Source organism: Pocillopora damicornis, chromosome 11 (genome assembly GCF_964200805.1).
Source record: "Pocillopora damicornis chromosome 11, jaPocDami1.2, whole genome shotgun sequence".
NCBI lineage: Eukaryota > Metazoa > Cnidaria > Anthozoa > Scleractinia > Pocilloporidae > Pocillopora > Pocillopora damicornis.
Window position 1 is genome coordinate 19,984,266 of NC_142680.1, and position 16,935 is coordinate 20,001,200.

Genomic DNA, 16,935 nt, shown 5'->3' on the forward strand with positions numbered 1-16,935 from the left:
AAGAGGGAGAGCATAACAGTTCTTCAAATGATTTCGTGTGACTTCTACCGAAATTTGTTGTCGACATAATTTTGTCTTCGGCGTTTCCCTTTTCTTGAGGGTTTCTGTTCTTGCAACGAAAAATGGCAGCAAGGATTACTGAAGCCTAACTTCCTAACTAACAATCGCATAAAGACTTACTCAATTAAAATGCATCAGGAAATCTTCTGTTGGGTCATAAAAAAATTTTTTTTCCCGGGAACCTTTGGGTGCGTCTGTTATGAAATAGCAATAAAAGGTAAATGTGGAAACATCTGTTATTTCAGTATTTTTACAGTGCCGCTCTTTATCAGAATCAAATTTCATTCTAATAGGTTGCTGGTCAGTTAAAATATTTTATTGATGTAGTATTGAGCCGGTTTGTAAATAAAAAGCGGAACCGGAAACGCTTTTACATCTAATTTTGTATGCAAAACGGAAAGACTTTGACGTCATGTGTCAAACACTCAGTCAAGCATATCAAAGGAAAGACAAGTTTCATCCAAGAAATTCAAGAAGACCTCAATACTCAGAAAAAGAGATAGGCTTTAAACTTCAATCCTCGTCGTCTGACTCAATAATGTAAGCCCTTCGTTTCTTCTGTGGAGAAGAAATTAAAGGTGCAGCCTGAAAAGCTGGCTGAAAACCAGGATTGGAGCCCATGGCCTGATGCATCTGGCCTTGTTGTTGGATGTGATACATAGGAACCAGAGGAGTTCGTTTATGTCGGACTGCAATCTCTTGATTTGAGGCTTCATTTGCAGTGTTTTGGTGGGAGACCAAAACTCATGCTGTGATTCGCCAGCTTCTCATTCGTCCTGAGACAGGAGGCCATGGATTTCATTATATTGCCGATGGTGTTTTGTCCCATCAGTCGACCTTTTGTGTACCAAACATCTGCTGATTTAGGACGATTTATGATGCTTAGATAGAGTGGCCCTGTGTTCTTCATTCCTTCGGGTCGCTCGGACAACCAAAGCTGGAATAGCTTCACTGGATCGCTTTTTCCACCATCGGTGCTGAACGTGGCTTGTGGTGTTTCTCTTCGCCTGATGGTGAGACCACCGCTCCGTGTTTTAGTGGGACCTTCCCGGAACTCAACAACTTCAGTTCCATCTTCTGGCTGTCTTCTGTCTTCCACGTATGCGTCGTAGTGTTCTTGGCGACCACGAAATCCCAGTTGTTCAGTTAAGTTTTTGAAGTTGACATTGGTCAAGACCTTTCCATTAAAATCACCCAACTGACCCTTTTTCCCACAGGGCTGACTCTTCTTTTTGAACACAAAATCAAGAAATAACGTGTTGAAACAGTTTTTTGAACACTTTCTGTATTTGTTCTCCTCCTTTCGCCGAAAACCTTTTGATAATTGTCCTGGAAAAATTATAAACCAAAGTTAGCCTATTATACCTTTGTTATGAATTTTTTTTTAGCTAAAAACAAATTCACGTTTATAACTGGCCTTGTAAATGGCTCGTGTCGTAATGTATTTCGAATACTTTCAGTCTAGAAGGGAAAAAGAACTCAACGACCAATTGCAAAAAGGGAATACTACAAAGAGGTAATAGTTACTCACAAAAGAAAGAAACAAAATTCATCAACCGCAGAAAACGCGCAAGAGTCAGGCAATATTGACTACGAGTGTGTAGCAGGCGAATTTTTGGGCACTAAATGAAAATAGACGAGGCGGAGAAACCATTGTTTTGCACCAGCCATGCGCGCCCTACGTGCCCGATATCGTTTTAATCCCAGAGTTCCATCGGGTACCAAAATATTAATTTGCTTTCCTTTTGATGCCAATTTTTATTCAAACTTTATATTTTTCATTTTCGATCTACAATATTTCTTACAAGTGCAGATATAGTTACTAGACATCCTTAAGAGGTGATTTTATCACTAAAAAATGCAATTATTACATCAATCTCTTTTATAGGAGTCTTTTTTTCCTTAGCAAGCTTCCTTCTAATCCTCTTTGATGACTCATTGTGGCAACGGCAGCTTTAAAACTAAACAAGCATATATTTGTCGCAACCAGCTGTTTATTCCAGTGTTCAGATCAATTTAACTTCAAATTAGCATTAAAAGTTAATTCCTTTGGCAAGCACACTAACATCGGTAATATCTTTGTCTGACTATTTGATAAGGAAACTCTCGTTAGTTTTTGAATGACAGCATAAGCAGTTTCAGCGGTATAAATATACTGCCATTCTTTTGGGCAAGTTAATTAAATGCAATCATTATCCCTGTATTGTGGTAGATTCTGAATTCCAAAAAAGCTTCGGGAAACGAGCTCAAGGAAAAAGGAGTCAAAGTTAGGAACAGTTAATCACTCGGAGTTGGTAGACATAGGATCAATAAAACTTGAAGACAACTTAAACAGAGACCAGCATTAAACTGGATATATCAACTATTTCAAAAGTTGACAATATTCTTGTCATGAGGTTATCTATGATAGCAACCAGAAAAACATTTCGTTTTAGTAAACGCCAATTGCACAACGACGATCACTGAAACCCCATTTCCTACATAACATCTCAAATAAAAACCTCCTCGCTAATGTTTACGCGTTTGAAATACGACAGAAAATTGTTTGCTGTGTCAAAAAAGCCTTTTTTTGTGCTTAACTTGTCATGTAAATCACGTATGAAATAGGAATAAGAAGCAAATATTTAAAGACATCTTTATGATTAATTTTTCATGTTGCAACAAACAATCCCTCTTTATTTCGCTTGCGAGTAGGCACTCAATACTATGGTTTCAATCGAATTACTTTGCCCGTAAATACGTTTGGGACTTTGAGCCACACGACTCGAGGAACGCCGTACCGCAATGCAAATAATGGTAACCTGAAACCATCGAAGACCTATGTTTACACAACCTAGTTTATAAAATAATTCAAATAGTACGCGCGCTCTGATTGGCCATAAAACCATTTTATATGAGCGTATGTAAACACGGTTTTCGTTCCTCTTTCATTAGTTATTTTATAAAAGAAATTTAAAATGGTTTCCGTGTTTACACAGCCTGATATAAACACTTGGGAGGTTGGGAGAACACTCGATAAGCTGGAAACCACTCCGCTTTGCGTCGTGGTTTCCTACTCTTATCTCGTGTTCTCCCAACCTCCCGCGTGTTTACATCAGGCTATGTAAACACGGAAACCATTTTACATTTCTTCATTCATTAATAGGGTGTCAATAAAAGGTCCGTATCATTTGTGTAAGGTTGAGCCTTGATTAATCATCAGCCTCAGCAAGCTGAAATAAAGAAGGTTTGAGCCTAGGGAGTAAAACCCATGACAATCAGTCCGGCAGTTTGAATGCATATAACTATTCAAAATTAATGCATGGCCACAGATGCAAACTTATGTTAAAATATTTTAATTAAACTGTGTAATTAATACCATTTTGTGGCTCTTTTATATCCGTTTCGTCTCCGACAAAACAAAAGGAAAGCAAGAAATTACGTGTTCAAACAATTTTTTGCTGTTTCTTTTACTTTCTCTATTTTGTCTCTCCCTTTCGCCAAAACATTTTTGGAGGGTTAGACGTCTTGTCCGCGAAAAAAGAAGGAAAGATCAGTTTGATATCAAGTAAGCTTTCATGTATACGGCACGTGACTGAATTTCTTCATGTCATAATTCCCCTGAACGACTCGCCATTCTCCTTCGATAACCAGAGTTATATGACTGTGCTTAAGTGACCATGATAATCTATTGATCGAGAGGGAAAATGAAGGAATGGATACCTAGAAACTATCAACACTCGATAACAATATTTAACAACTATTTGCCGAAGTTAAAATGAATATTGTTGAATAATTCCCGACAAGAAGTCGAGTTAAAAGCTACACCTTGTTAAACCTACCTAACTGCATTTATTATTTATGAACCTACGATCATTCTTGATTGCTGCTAAGTAATTCTTTCAAACTCTCCAAACTTGCTGCGTGCATCGTATATTAATGACCGCTCACTGACGCACGCAGCTGTTGCTAAAAATACCCTGTCAAAAATTAGGTAAAATTAGTTAACCACCACAAACATGCCACCTTGTTTAAGTTGGAAAACATTTCGTTTTTCAAAATAACTACTCTCTATAGATTCAACATTTTATACTGGCTTCAAATCAGTCATTTCATTTACCAACGGAGGCTTAGCTGACAGAAAACCAGACGAAAGATTTAATCGCTAAAAGATGCGTCAATCCCTCCTTTAACAAAAGTTATTCCTTAGGGAATTTTCTTTCTGATCCTCTATGATGATTTAGTACCTTGATAATTAAACAAGAACATGTTTGTCGCAACTAGCTGTTGATTACCGTGGATAACGTTTCAGCTTAATGTCAAATCAGCACTGAAAGTGAATTCCCTTGACAAACACAAAGACTTGGGCTATATTTCTTGTTTTACAATACGATATGGGACTCTTAAAAGATCTATTTTATCACTTCTATAATGGGTGAAATAACCACGTCGTTTTTAGGCCGATAATTAGATAGTACGATATTGAAGCAAATTCTGAGCTTATACAAAAGCTTTGAAAACGACTCAATAAAAGTCAAATAAGGAACTTAGGGACAGCACTCAATCACTCGGAAATGGAGGAAATAAAATCCGTAAAACTCAGAGACAACCTAAAAATATACCAGCAACAAATTGATCATATGGTGACCTCTTTACAAATGATGCGAAACTTGTTTTTCGCCGTTGCTAATATAGTTTCATCACATCGCTCCATCTGTAAAAAAAAATCCGTAACAAACAGAGATGGTCAATTTTATTTCATGTACTTTCATAACCTTGAGTTAAATAAACAAAAACTTCTTCACATAAGCTGTAAGGATATTTTTCTGATCACAAAACAAACAAATTCAAGACTTAAATTGAAGCGTCTCTTTTGGCAGTAGGCATGGCGTCAACGTTGAGCGCTTTCTTTTAATTGGGAAAGCTAGCTGAAATAGTTTTAGCACAACACACAACATCAGCTTCAAACACATCTCTCTAAAACTTTTCTTCTAAGTTTTATCTGATGCCATCAGATTGCAAAGAGGAGAAAACATGAAAATAAAATGTTTGCATAATTATGTTTTCTTCGATTCTGACATCTTGTATTTTAGCATAGCGGCAAGAAACCATATTTTTGAAAACACATAGCTAAGGTTACCTAGTCTGTCGTTAAATTGTTCTCGGAGATATAAAGACCAACGAAAACAGCCTGTGTAACTATTCTATGGAGCCACTTATTTGTTTCTATCCAATAACTTATTTAACGACTGCGCTCTAATAAAAATCGTGACTTAATAAGTCCGCTTCAAAAGTCTGAAGAACAACTCGAGGAAAATCTAAGTCAGCAAAGAGCTTCTTTCAGTGTCTGCTTCACTGCCTTTCTCACTTCATTAATCTTCCAGCAATAAAGAAACGGGTTTAACGTCGAGTTAAAGTAAAGTAAAGTAACTGCTACACTCCATGTGACGACTAAGAGTGATGAATAATTTTTAGTACGAGGGATCACAATTCCCACTGTATATCCTGGTACATAACAAACAACCAATACTAACTGCAACCACAGTGCACTGCATACTACCTTTCTAAATCGCGCCATGTTCAGTGCATTTGTTTGGCTCAGCTGTTGTTGATCTCGTACTTGTGCCTGGTGATATCTGAGAGTGCAAAAAATCTTTGTGTACGATGCGACTGATATTACCAGGCAAAATGATATAACTAGGCAGCCGTACCAATCGGCTATACGGTGATGAAACAATTCACTTAAAGAGGCGACAAGGTTAAAAACCCAAAAGGTAGTTACAATAATATACGTGCGCTTCAAAGTTACAATTTTCTTGTATCTTAGTCCCAACAACAGAGCGAGAAGTCTGTCGACGCTTAAGGCCGTCATCGTCATCAAAGACACTAAAAACAATACATAGGCTGTGATGTAGGTTGCGTCCCTTACGTATCGACAAAGGCTCCAGTGTTCTTGAACCACAGACATCCAAGATAGAGCATTGAGAGGCTGGGCAACAAGACCAACCAACAGATCAGTTGTTGCCAGAGAACGATACAGGAGTTTGGACGGCGGATGCAAAGAAGATTCCTTGTGAAGGGCTACAAGAATAAGAAAATTTCCCGAAAATGCTGTGATGGAGAGGAGAATGTGAACTGCTAAGAAGAAAAGTGATAGTTGTTGTTGAAGCCCACCCATCAAAGAGGGAGAGCATAGCAGTTCTTGAAATGATTTCGTGTGACTTCTACCGCTACTGAAATTTGTTGTCGACATAATTCTGTCTTCGGCGTTTCCCTTTTCTTGTAGGTTTCTGTTCTTGCAGCGAAAAATGGCAGCAAGGATTACTGAAGCCTAACTTCCTAACTAACAATCGCATACAGACTTGCTCATTTAAAATGCCATCAGGAAATTTTCTATTGGGTCAAAAAAATATTTTTTTTCCCGGGAACCTTTGGGTGCCTCTGTCATGAGATAGCAATTTAAGGCAAATATAGAAACATCTGTTATTTCAGTGTTTTTACAGTGCGGTAAAGAGTCGCTCTTTGCCAGAATCAAATTCCATTATATTTGGATGCTAATGTGAAGTTAAGACTTGAATCATTATCAGCTACGGGAAGCCAAAAATGCAAAAGCTCAAGCTGGCGATTTCAATTGTTCTGAGAGAAAAATTGAATTCGTGACAATCACCGAATGTACTACGTAGACTACACAACTATTCAAAATTAATGTACGGCCACACATACAAACTTGTTTGAAAATATTTCAAATTAACTGTGTATCTAATTACGCTTTGTACCTTTTTTCTCTCCGTTTCGTATCCGACTAGAACTAAAAAACAAAATAGTGACAGGATCAAGTTATCCCTTTAGCAAAAAATTTTGTGCAACTGTAAAAGAAAAGTTATTCAATTTTTGTTCCTGCGATTCTCTCAAGCAATTAACGATTGTACTTTGGTGATGACAGTTAGTTTCCAATGTTGAAGTAAACAGGATAATTTATTAATCGAGATGGAAAATAAAGGGATGGGCGCTCAAACCTTATCAACAGTCGCTGAAAAATTTACAATTGTTCTAGGAGAGGCTTCGTCTTTACCAACTCTGACACATATTTCAAACTCTCTAAGATTGCCTCGTGCTCTATATCGCACACTGAGGAACGAATAAGTTGTTAAGAAGACACCTGCTTGCCAAGACAGATCCGGACTTTTATTGGGCCTCGTTTACATGATGATGTTTCTTTCGACGTTATACATATAAGTAAATACCCGTTTTTAGAAACCTTTCAAATTTGAAAATATATATCAAATAAACATATATTTTCTTTTGTCACTGAAAAGAGACTTTTTGTGATGAGAAGAAAAAAAAATATATAAACTATTAAATATATTTTTTCAAATAGCATCACTTTCGAAAATAGGTTTACATATATTTATATCTCAACTTTAGATCCATTGTTTTATTTTTGGACGGGAAAATTGCTGATAGACAAACCAACAACTCATCCAATTCTTTAATATAGAGTAGGAGTTTATCCAGAAAATTCTCAATTTCTGCAGCTGGTCAAACTACTTAAAACGTTTGTGAGGGCTGCGACAAGTTTTTAATCTCAAACAATTTTAGTTTTAGTACAAATTAGCAATAAAAGGTAATTTCGTTGACAAACAGATAGACATCGGCTATATTACTGTTTGATAGGAGAACTTTTTTTTCACCTTTTTAAATGATGAAATAAGCAGTACATTAAGATAAGATGTCATCTGGGTGCCCATTATTAAATTGAAATATTCTCCCTTTATTGAAGACAATACTAAACAATAACGAGGAAAAGTTAACCTAGTGACCCTATGATCTAATTTTCTTTCTTCCTTCGTCTGGTTAGTGAGGCAATAAAAGTGTTTTTGTATCAAGAAAGCTCTCACGAAGCACGCAGGAAGCACGCAGGAAGCTGAGGTGACATCATCCAACCATGATACCCTCGGCCTCGTTTTGATTACGAAATTTCATCAAATACTAAATTATTCATTTCGTAACATATTTACTTTTCTTTCGACTCTACGTTATTCATTTTAACTTTTGATCCGTTATTTTATTCACCGATGGGGAAATAGCTGAGAAGCAAACCACACAAGTGCCTTTATTATTAAAAAAATGCAACAACTTATTTGATTCTTGTGAAGAAGTTCTTTTTCCGCCAATTCTCCCTCTCATTAATCTCCACTTTAATTATTCCGAATAGCGACTGCAGCGTGACTAATAGGCGGTAATAAATGGGCAACACAGCGGTCAAATGATTACGCATGCGCTTATAGACAGATAATTTGCCTTTGTCAACATTGAGAATCTAAATGATGCGTAATTTTTCTCAGTTTCTTAGGAAATTTCAAAGTTTCTAAGGCCTTAGGCTTACACACATTGTTGTTTTAGACTCAACCCGTGTTGTGCTATATCAGAGAGAGAGGCGTGACAATATGGCGTTCGGACGCGGCTTCAAGCTCTCCGCAAATTTATGTGTGTTTCTCTGTATTTACATCACTTTGGAGTTCTTCAGGTTCTCAGATGTATTTGAGAACACTTTGCTTAACGATAGAGAGACTTATTTTGTTTCCCAGATGAATTGCAGGGCTGAAGTTGCTGGTGCTTCATTTCATCGAAACGAACCGACCCGGAGGCAAGAGTCTAATGGACGACTGAAGAGTGTTATGCTTTGTAAGCTTTTTCATCGTGCCTGTTTTGCTTTGACTCTTATTGCTCTTGCTGGTGACATTGAGATTAATCCCGGCTACCAGACATTTGCTGATATCAAGTCCACTAGAGGTCTCAAGATTGCTCACTTGAATATACGAAGTCTCGCAAACAAAACCGACTCTCTGCGTCTTGAGGGAATTAACAACAAAACTTTTGACGTGCTAACTTTGTCCGAGACTTGGCTGGATTCCTCAACAAGTGATGCTGAAATAAAACTCCCTGGATTTGTGTGCATAAGGTTAGATCGCACTGGCAATAAAGAGGGATATGGCGGAGTTGCTATGTATGTAAGAGAAGATTTGGCGTTTCGTTTGCGGAATGATATCAATACTGGTGGACAGGAATGTTTATGGATTGAGTTAATTCGAGATAAATAGAATAGAATAGAATAGAAACTTTATTAAAGTGTCAAAAACCGTCTAGCCAGGGAACAAATCCCTTACTAATTTGGGGACACCAATTAGGGGAGAATATACAAACTAAAAGAAACTATATACAGTAGTAGGTAAAATATCTATAATGTAAGCCATAATGTAAGCTGGTATGTAAGCCAACGTTATTATGTTGCGCTTGTAGAGCACCAGATGCCGATCTCCGCACTTTTATTTCGTCTCTGCGAGATAGTATGCCTGCTGTTGATCTTGAAAAATCGGATGTGGTCATTTTAGGAGATCTAAACGCAAACATGATGCCTAATTCAAAATTGCCCAAGAAAGACAAACAACTACTTCTCAACTTCTCGCGCGCTTTTGACTTCACACAGCTGATAAAAGAGCCTACTCGAATATCTGACACCTCACGGACCTTGATTGACCTGATTTTTGTCAATAATGAACATCGCATTGTTAAATCTGGTGTTGTTCCGTTTCCATTGAGCGACCATTACCTGGTGTTTTGCATTCTAAAGACTGGTGTGCACACAAAAGCACATCCAAGAATGTTTGAGTATCGCTCTTACAAGAATTTCGATGCGAATTCATTTAACGAAGATCTTAGGAATGTTCCTTGGCACGTCGTTGACAATGAAAACAATATCGATGACGCTTTATTAACTTGGAACAAACTGTTTTCAGAAGTTGCAGACGATCATGCACCTGTCAAACGACGACGTGTGAAGGGAACACCTCTTCCTTGGATGAATAGCAAAATTAGCGAATCAATGAGAGATCGAGACTGGTATCATCGTAAAGCACGTAAATCGAACTCAGAAAAGCACTGGAACACTTACAGGAAACTGAGGAACAAAGTAAACCGCTTAGTAAAATCTGCTAAGTCGAAATATTACTGTGAAATGATCTAGGAAGCCAGAGGAGATCACGGCAAAATGTGGAAAGCTGTAAACGAAGCATGCAATCGTAATTCATCCTCAGAAAAGGTTCAGTGCATCATTTCCGATGGCATTCAGCACACCACTTCCAAATCCATTGCTGTTGCTTTGAATAGCTTCTTTGCATCCATAGGCAAGCGCCTAGCTAACAAATTAACGACTACCTGGTCGAATTGCAACTTGGTTTTAGAACAACCGTTGTCTCAGTTCCAGTTAACTGAACTAGAGGAATCGTTTGTGCTTCAGCAGCTTACCTCTTTGAAGACAAATAAAGCAATTGGTTTGGACAAAATTAGTGCTAGACTACTCAAGAGCTCTGCTAATACAATCACTCCCTCCATCACTAAGCTGTTGAATCGATCGATTCTTACTGGTAAATTTCCTAAATTGTGGAAATGCTCAAAAATTACAGCCTTGTTTAAATCTGGCGACCGGTCAAATGCATCGAACTATCGACCTATCTCTATTTTACCGACACTCAGTAAAATTCTCGAGAAAGCCGTGCATTCCCAGTTGTACCAGCACTTGGTTATTAACAACCTTCTCACAAGGAAACAGTTTGGATTCAGGAAGGGGCTCTCTACTGAATCTGCTTTGACATCATTTGCTGATGAAGTCTTATTGAACATGGAACATGGTAAACTGTGTGGGGCCGTGTTTTTGGATTTAACCAAGGCTTTCGACACCGCGGACCATCGGATTTTGTTACACAAGCTTTCCAAAATTGGTTTATGTGAGAACTCGCTTCAGTGGTTCCGCTCTTACATTACTGACAGGAAACAGCGTACATGTTGTGGGAATGAGTTGTCTGATGAATTGCCAGTTACCCATGGGGTCCCTCAGGGAAGTATTCTGGGTCCTCTGCTATTTGTCATCTACATTAACGATTTGCCAAGCGTTCTAGATGCCTGTCAAGCATCACTTTATGCAGATGACACGGTGATCTACTGCTATGGGTCTTCCTCTCAGGAGCTGACTGAAAAGCTCAACCAAGACCTCCTGGCTGTGGCGAAATGGCTGAATGAACATAAGTTAACACTGAATCTGGACAAAACCAAATGCATGCTTATAGGCAGTAACAAGAAGTTTCAGAGGAAAATAGCTCTAACTGTTTCAATCTTTGATCATTGTATAAACAATGTTACTTGTTTTAAATATCTTGGAATCTTAATATCGTCTGATTTTTCGTGGACAAATCATGTCGAATACATGGCAGGGAAAGTTAATCAAAGGCTTGGCCTACTTAGACGCATTAAGCATTTGTTACCGTTTAAGGCGCGCATCCTTTTTTATAAAAGCCTTGTTATGCCCTTATTCGACTATGCTGATTTAGTTTGGGGAGACAAACATAATGTAACTTTAATGTCTGGTTTGCAAGTGCTTCAAAATAAGGCGGCTAAAATAATATTAGATCGACCACTGTATTCCTCTGCGTCTGATGCGTTAACTACACTGAAGTGGTTAACACTAGAAAAAAGGCGCTTCCAGCGCCGATGCGTACATGTATATAAATGTCTTAATGGTCTCACGCATCACGAATTAACATTAGTCACTCAGCAAGAACAGCATAGTTACAACACAAGAAATAAAGCAAACCTCAAAATTCCATCCGTTAAAAGAAACTGGGGTAAACAAAGAACTGGCTATCATGCTGTAAGTGATTTTAACTCGCTGGACAAAACTATACGAGCCTCTGATAATGTAAATATTTTGAAGCGTCAGATTTTTAATTCATTGATTTAAGTTTTGTATTACACATAAGATACATTAGTTTTTAGTAGCATCTTTTAGCATTTTTATTCATTGTAAATTTTTAATTTTTAATTTTCGAGGTCCTTTTTGTAAACCACTTTTTAGTGAAAAAGTTTCCTCATTAAAGATTGTCATTATCGCTATTTTGCACTTTCGTACTTTCTTTTACACTTTGCTTGGCGGTGTGATGAAGTCGTAGGTAGAAGAAAGGTTCTGTAGTTTGCCTTCATCGTCGGAACAAGGCGTCTGCGTTAAAAATGACTTGAGATATCTCACATTATAATAAAGTTCGGATATAACACGCGCTGTCATTGGTTAAAAGAGCGTGTCACGCCATCTGCTAATTGTTTTCCGGGACTTCTTTTTAGCTTTTTTCCGATAATTGAAAGTGGAATTTCGGAACTGAAGCGAGCCGGCAATTAGCAACAGAAGAACCAAACAAAGGTTTGTAAACATACCAGGCGCCGTAATTTACGTTATTAAAACGTGAGCAGATACGAAAATACTCAAAGGAAAAACAAAATAAACATTCCGAGTTTTAAAGTTTTTCACGTTCAATTAGATTGCAAGCTTACGTACGGTAATAAAAATCAAACACAGCTAACGCTCGTATAGTATGTAGAGTTCAGAATTGAAAAACAAAACAGAACAAAACAGAAATGATGAAAAATATAACCAAACTGGCATAATTGTTAAAATTCATACTAATCATGACGGTGTCTGAGCGAATATCATGATCATGCTGAAGTTCATCGCGGCTCGCTCATCATGGCGATCTCCGGTCATCATAGTAAAGCAAGCCTCAGAAACTACATCGGTCGCCCTTCGAGTGAAAAAATAAGAGCTTGCTCTAATATCCTTTCCAATACGTTGAGTGGAAAGTCACATCAGTCATTGCAGCCAAGTTTTGCGGCGCTGTCATCACGAGCGATCTTCAGGTTCCGGTGAATTCGGCTGTCGTTCATTCAAAAAACACTCGCCTTGAACAGTTTTTTTTCTACCTTATCATGTGAAAAAACTCGCGTGTTTTTATGAGCCATAATTCGGCTGAAGTTCACTGAACATTTCACTTCAAGATTCTGTATAAGAGACTTAAAAACTTCAGGCAAAAGTGTTAAATTCGACTCGCCGAACTATTTTAGTTTGTAAACTATGAATGTGAACTTTGATGGTTTTTTAACTTTGATGGTTTGACACTTTTGACAGCTTTAGTCTTGCACAGCCAATCAGATTATTTGAACCATTCTAACAGGGATTCTGATTGGCTTATTGTAGCGTGCTCTATGAGAGTATAGAACATGCTGACGACACTGTTGTTCGCTTTTGAAATAAAGTTTGTTTTGAAAATTGAAAGTAATGCTTGGGTAATTTAACGGATTCTTTATTATAAAACAAATAGAGAAGCCTTGACTGTGCTCTGTTCTGTTATAAAGCATTTATGAAGCGGCTAGAGCACTCAAGAAGTGGGAAGAAACACTCGACTACGTCTCGTGTTTCTCCCTACACTTCTTTCGTGCTTTAGCCGCTTCCTGCGTGCTTTCTAACAGAACAGAGCACAGTCAAGGCTTCTCTATTTGTTAAATAAAATAAGACCAAGATTTAAGCTTTCCCCGAAAACCCTCTTTCAGCTGTATTACGCATTCAGTTTGGAATAGTTAGGAATTTAACCCTTCCTTCTTCACTTCACGTGATACACGCATTTGAAAATCCGTCCTATTCTTTTCAAAACACGTGCATGCGCAGTATTTGACCGCTGTTTTTAAATGGGCCGCTATTAGCTGTTTACCCCAATCAGTAAAATTTACTTCGAGTACAAATTAATTAGTACTAAAGTCAAATCCCTTGGCAAACATGAAGACATCAGCTATATTACTGTTTTCAAAACAATAAAGAAACTCGACTGCGACTTTTTTTAAGTAATGAAATAAGCAGTATATTTAGATATACTGCTATTTCTAGGCCCGATAATCAATTGGAAATATTCTTGCTCTATTTTGGTCAATTCTGAATTCAATAAAACTTTGTGAAACGACTTGAAAGAAATATAGGGAAGAGTTTGGGACAGTTAATCGCTCGGAAATGATAAACAAAGAATCAATATCACTTGGAGACAACTGAAAAATACACCACGAACAGACTGAATATAAAGCGACACTTTCTATCGAATATTTTTAAAAGTAGATAATTTCTTTCATTCAATATTCCTTTTTTCCCTTTAGCATATAATTTCAGCAAAACGATGAACCTGAAAGAGAACTTTGTACTAACCGTTCTTGCTTCAATTTTGTTCCTTACACTTTCTTATAATAACAAACGTGAGAGTATGATCATGCGCACGCACATCTTTTCTTAGAATATGAATTGATCTATTCATGATAATTTGTGGTAACATTAAAACTATTTTTACAAATTTATGGTTAGTTTTTCCATAGTCTTCTCTTTAGTTGTTAAGGTGCGAAAAAAATACAAACGAGAGACCTCGAGCAAACATATACATTATAGTACAGCTGATTGACGAGAGTTCCCTATCAGTCAGTTTTGAACTTTGTTGCCGACATTGTTCTGTATTCGTTTCCTTTTTCTTGCACTGAGGCAACTGGCAACGAAAGGTATTTCGTTTAAACAGCATACGCCGAGCGACGATGACTGAAACTTCCTTCAATAAACACATAAGTATTTTCTCATCGGCGTTTGCTCATTCAAAGTGCGTAAGCAAATTGTCTGTTTTGCCAAAAAGTTGATTTTTTTTTCCGGAACCTGTGACAAGCCTCTTGTATGAAATGGCAGTAAGGGCAAATAGAGAGACATTTGTGATATCATTTTTTCACAAAGCGAAAACCAATCATTTTTTAGCTGATCGACCGTTAGAACCTGTGGGGTGGCTCACGGATAAAATAGCAATAAAAGGAAAAAATAGAGATATCTGTAATATCAGTTTTTTAAAACAAAATGCGAAAAACAATCCCTCAGATTCAAGCCTTGTTTTAATATTTGAATTAATTTACATTTTAATAGTTTGACGCATTCGGAGATATCACGAGTCCAATTTTTTCTTCGATCTTTCAAAGTTGCCAGCTTGATCTTCGTAATTTCAGTTTTTCGAGGCTGATAATGATTGAAGTATTAATTTCACACAGATGATATGGACACTTGATTAGCTCCCTATCGATGAAAGTTTATCAGGAAACGTGACCAAAATAGGAACAAGTTAGTTATAAGAGTCAAACGCACAGACAGACATCTTTGATACTATTAGCATTTCACAATTATTTTAAACGCCGTCTTCTCAGGTACGTAGAAATTCACCTTTAGCTGAGCGGAGAAGATGGAATCTTACGTTTAATCTCGGAAAATTAGGGGTTTTGAAAAGAATTTAATAAGAGAAGGTTAGTGTTTATTTAAATCCATGCATCCACTTACACAATGTTTGTTTTATGATATCATTATCAATGACATTTTCAAACATTCATAAGCAATGTGGATATTTTTCTAATGACAAAACAAGTTCAAGTTTGCAACTGTTTATAACAACGACAAGAGAGTTGCCAGGAGATGAGGACAATGTACACAGCACAGAAAGAAATTGTAGGTTGATGCGACTCATCTACCAAACAGGTAGATAAAGCCATTATTTCTTTCGCTTTCTTACAATAACATTCATGAGAGTATAATTTACGTCAAGAGATTAGAAGAGATTATATATTCTCTTGTGCACGTGCATCTTTCCTTCGATTAATAATTGATAAATTCGAAATAACGTTTAGTAGCATGTAAAATTATTTTTTAAAAGTTTTGGTTTGTGTCTCCATTTCCTTCCATCTATTTGTTTTACGTGACTAGCAAAAAATATTATCGACAGACCTCGAACAAGCCTGAGTGCATGCGTTCTCTATTACTATAACTCGAGGATGGTCTAACTCCATGGACAGCAAAGTGTTTGTCTGATTGTCTGCTTCATTCCTTTTCTCACTTCACTTATCTTCCAGCAGTAAAGAAACGGGTTTAACGTCGAGTTAAAGTAAACTAAGATGGTTGTCATTTGCAATGTGACGAATAAGTGTGATGAGTATGTCGTACTATTAGTGACTACAACTCCCACTATAAAGCATGGTGTATAGCAAACAACTAATGCTAACTCTACCCACAGTGCACTGTGTACTGCCTTTCTGTATCGTGCCATGTTTAGTACATTTGGTTGGCTCGGCTGTTGTTGAATATGATTTTGTACTTGTGCCTGATGATGTCTGAGAGTGCGTAAAGTCTTTGTGCACGAGGCGAGTGAAATAAGCAGCGAAAGTGGTACCAATATCAAGGCATACAAAGCGGTTATTCGCTGATCCAAAATGGTGCATAAAGAGGCGACAAGACATAAAACCCAAAAGCTAGCTATAATGATATAAATGCGCTTCAAAGTTACAATCTCTTTGTATCTCAGCCCCGACAACAGGGAGATAAGTCTGTCCACGCTTATTGCTGCCATCGTCAGCAAAGAAACTCCACATAATACTGAGCCTGTGATGTAGGCTGCATCCCCTGCGTAACGACAAAGACTCCAATGTTCGTGAACCACCGACATCCAATAAGTAACACGGAGAGGCTGAGCAACAAGACCAACCAACAGGTCAGTTGTTGCCAGACAACGATACAAGAGTTTGGACGGTGGGTGGAGGGAAGATTCTTTGTTAAGGGCAACAAGGATAAGAGAATTCCCAAGAAATGTTGTGATGGAGAGGAGAATGTCAACTGCTGCGAAAGTAACTGATGCTGGTTGAAGCCCACCCACCAAAGAGGGGGAGCATAGCAGTTCTTCAGTTGTTTTCGTCTGTGTTCCACCTCTACTGAAATTTGTTGTCGAATAATTCTGCATTCGTTTCCTCTGTTCTTGCAACGAGAAATATTTTGTCCAAACAGAACTCACCGAACGATGATAAATGAAACCTTCCTTCGATAAACACATTAAGACTTCCTCACTAGCGTTTAATTATTTAAAATGTAATTAAGTGCAATCATTATCCGCCGTATTGTGGTAAATTCTGAATTCCAAATAGCTTCGGGAAATATGAGTTCAAGGAAAAAGGAGTGAAAGTTAGCAA

General features: G+C 37.6%; 2 protein-coding genes across 2 annotated transcripts; both read right to left on the minus strand.

Annotated features, from left to right (window-relative positions):
- Positions 1–5,119: 5,119 nt before the first annotated feature.
- LOC149038071 (melanocortin receptor 5-like) lies at positions 5,120–6,507 on the minus strand. Its single transcript, XM_089188556.1, has one exon. The coding sequence runs from the start codon at positions 6,290–6,292 to the stop codon at positions 5,363–5,365; it is 930 nt and encodes a 309-aa protein (XP_089044682.1). The 5' UTR covers positions 6,293–6,507; the 3' UTR covers positions 5,120–5,362.
- An 8,925-nt stretch (positions 6,508–15,432) lies between these two features.
- Positions 15,433–16,935, minus strand: LOC149038072 (melanocortin receptor 5-like). Its single transcript, XM_089186461.1, has one exon. The coding sequence runs from the start codon at positions 16,797–16,799 to the stop codon at positions 15,756–15,758; it is 1,044 nt and encodes a 347-aa protein (XP_089042587.1). The 5' UTR covers positions 16,800–16,935; the 3' UTR covers positions 15,433–15,755.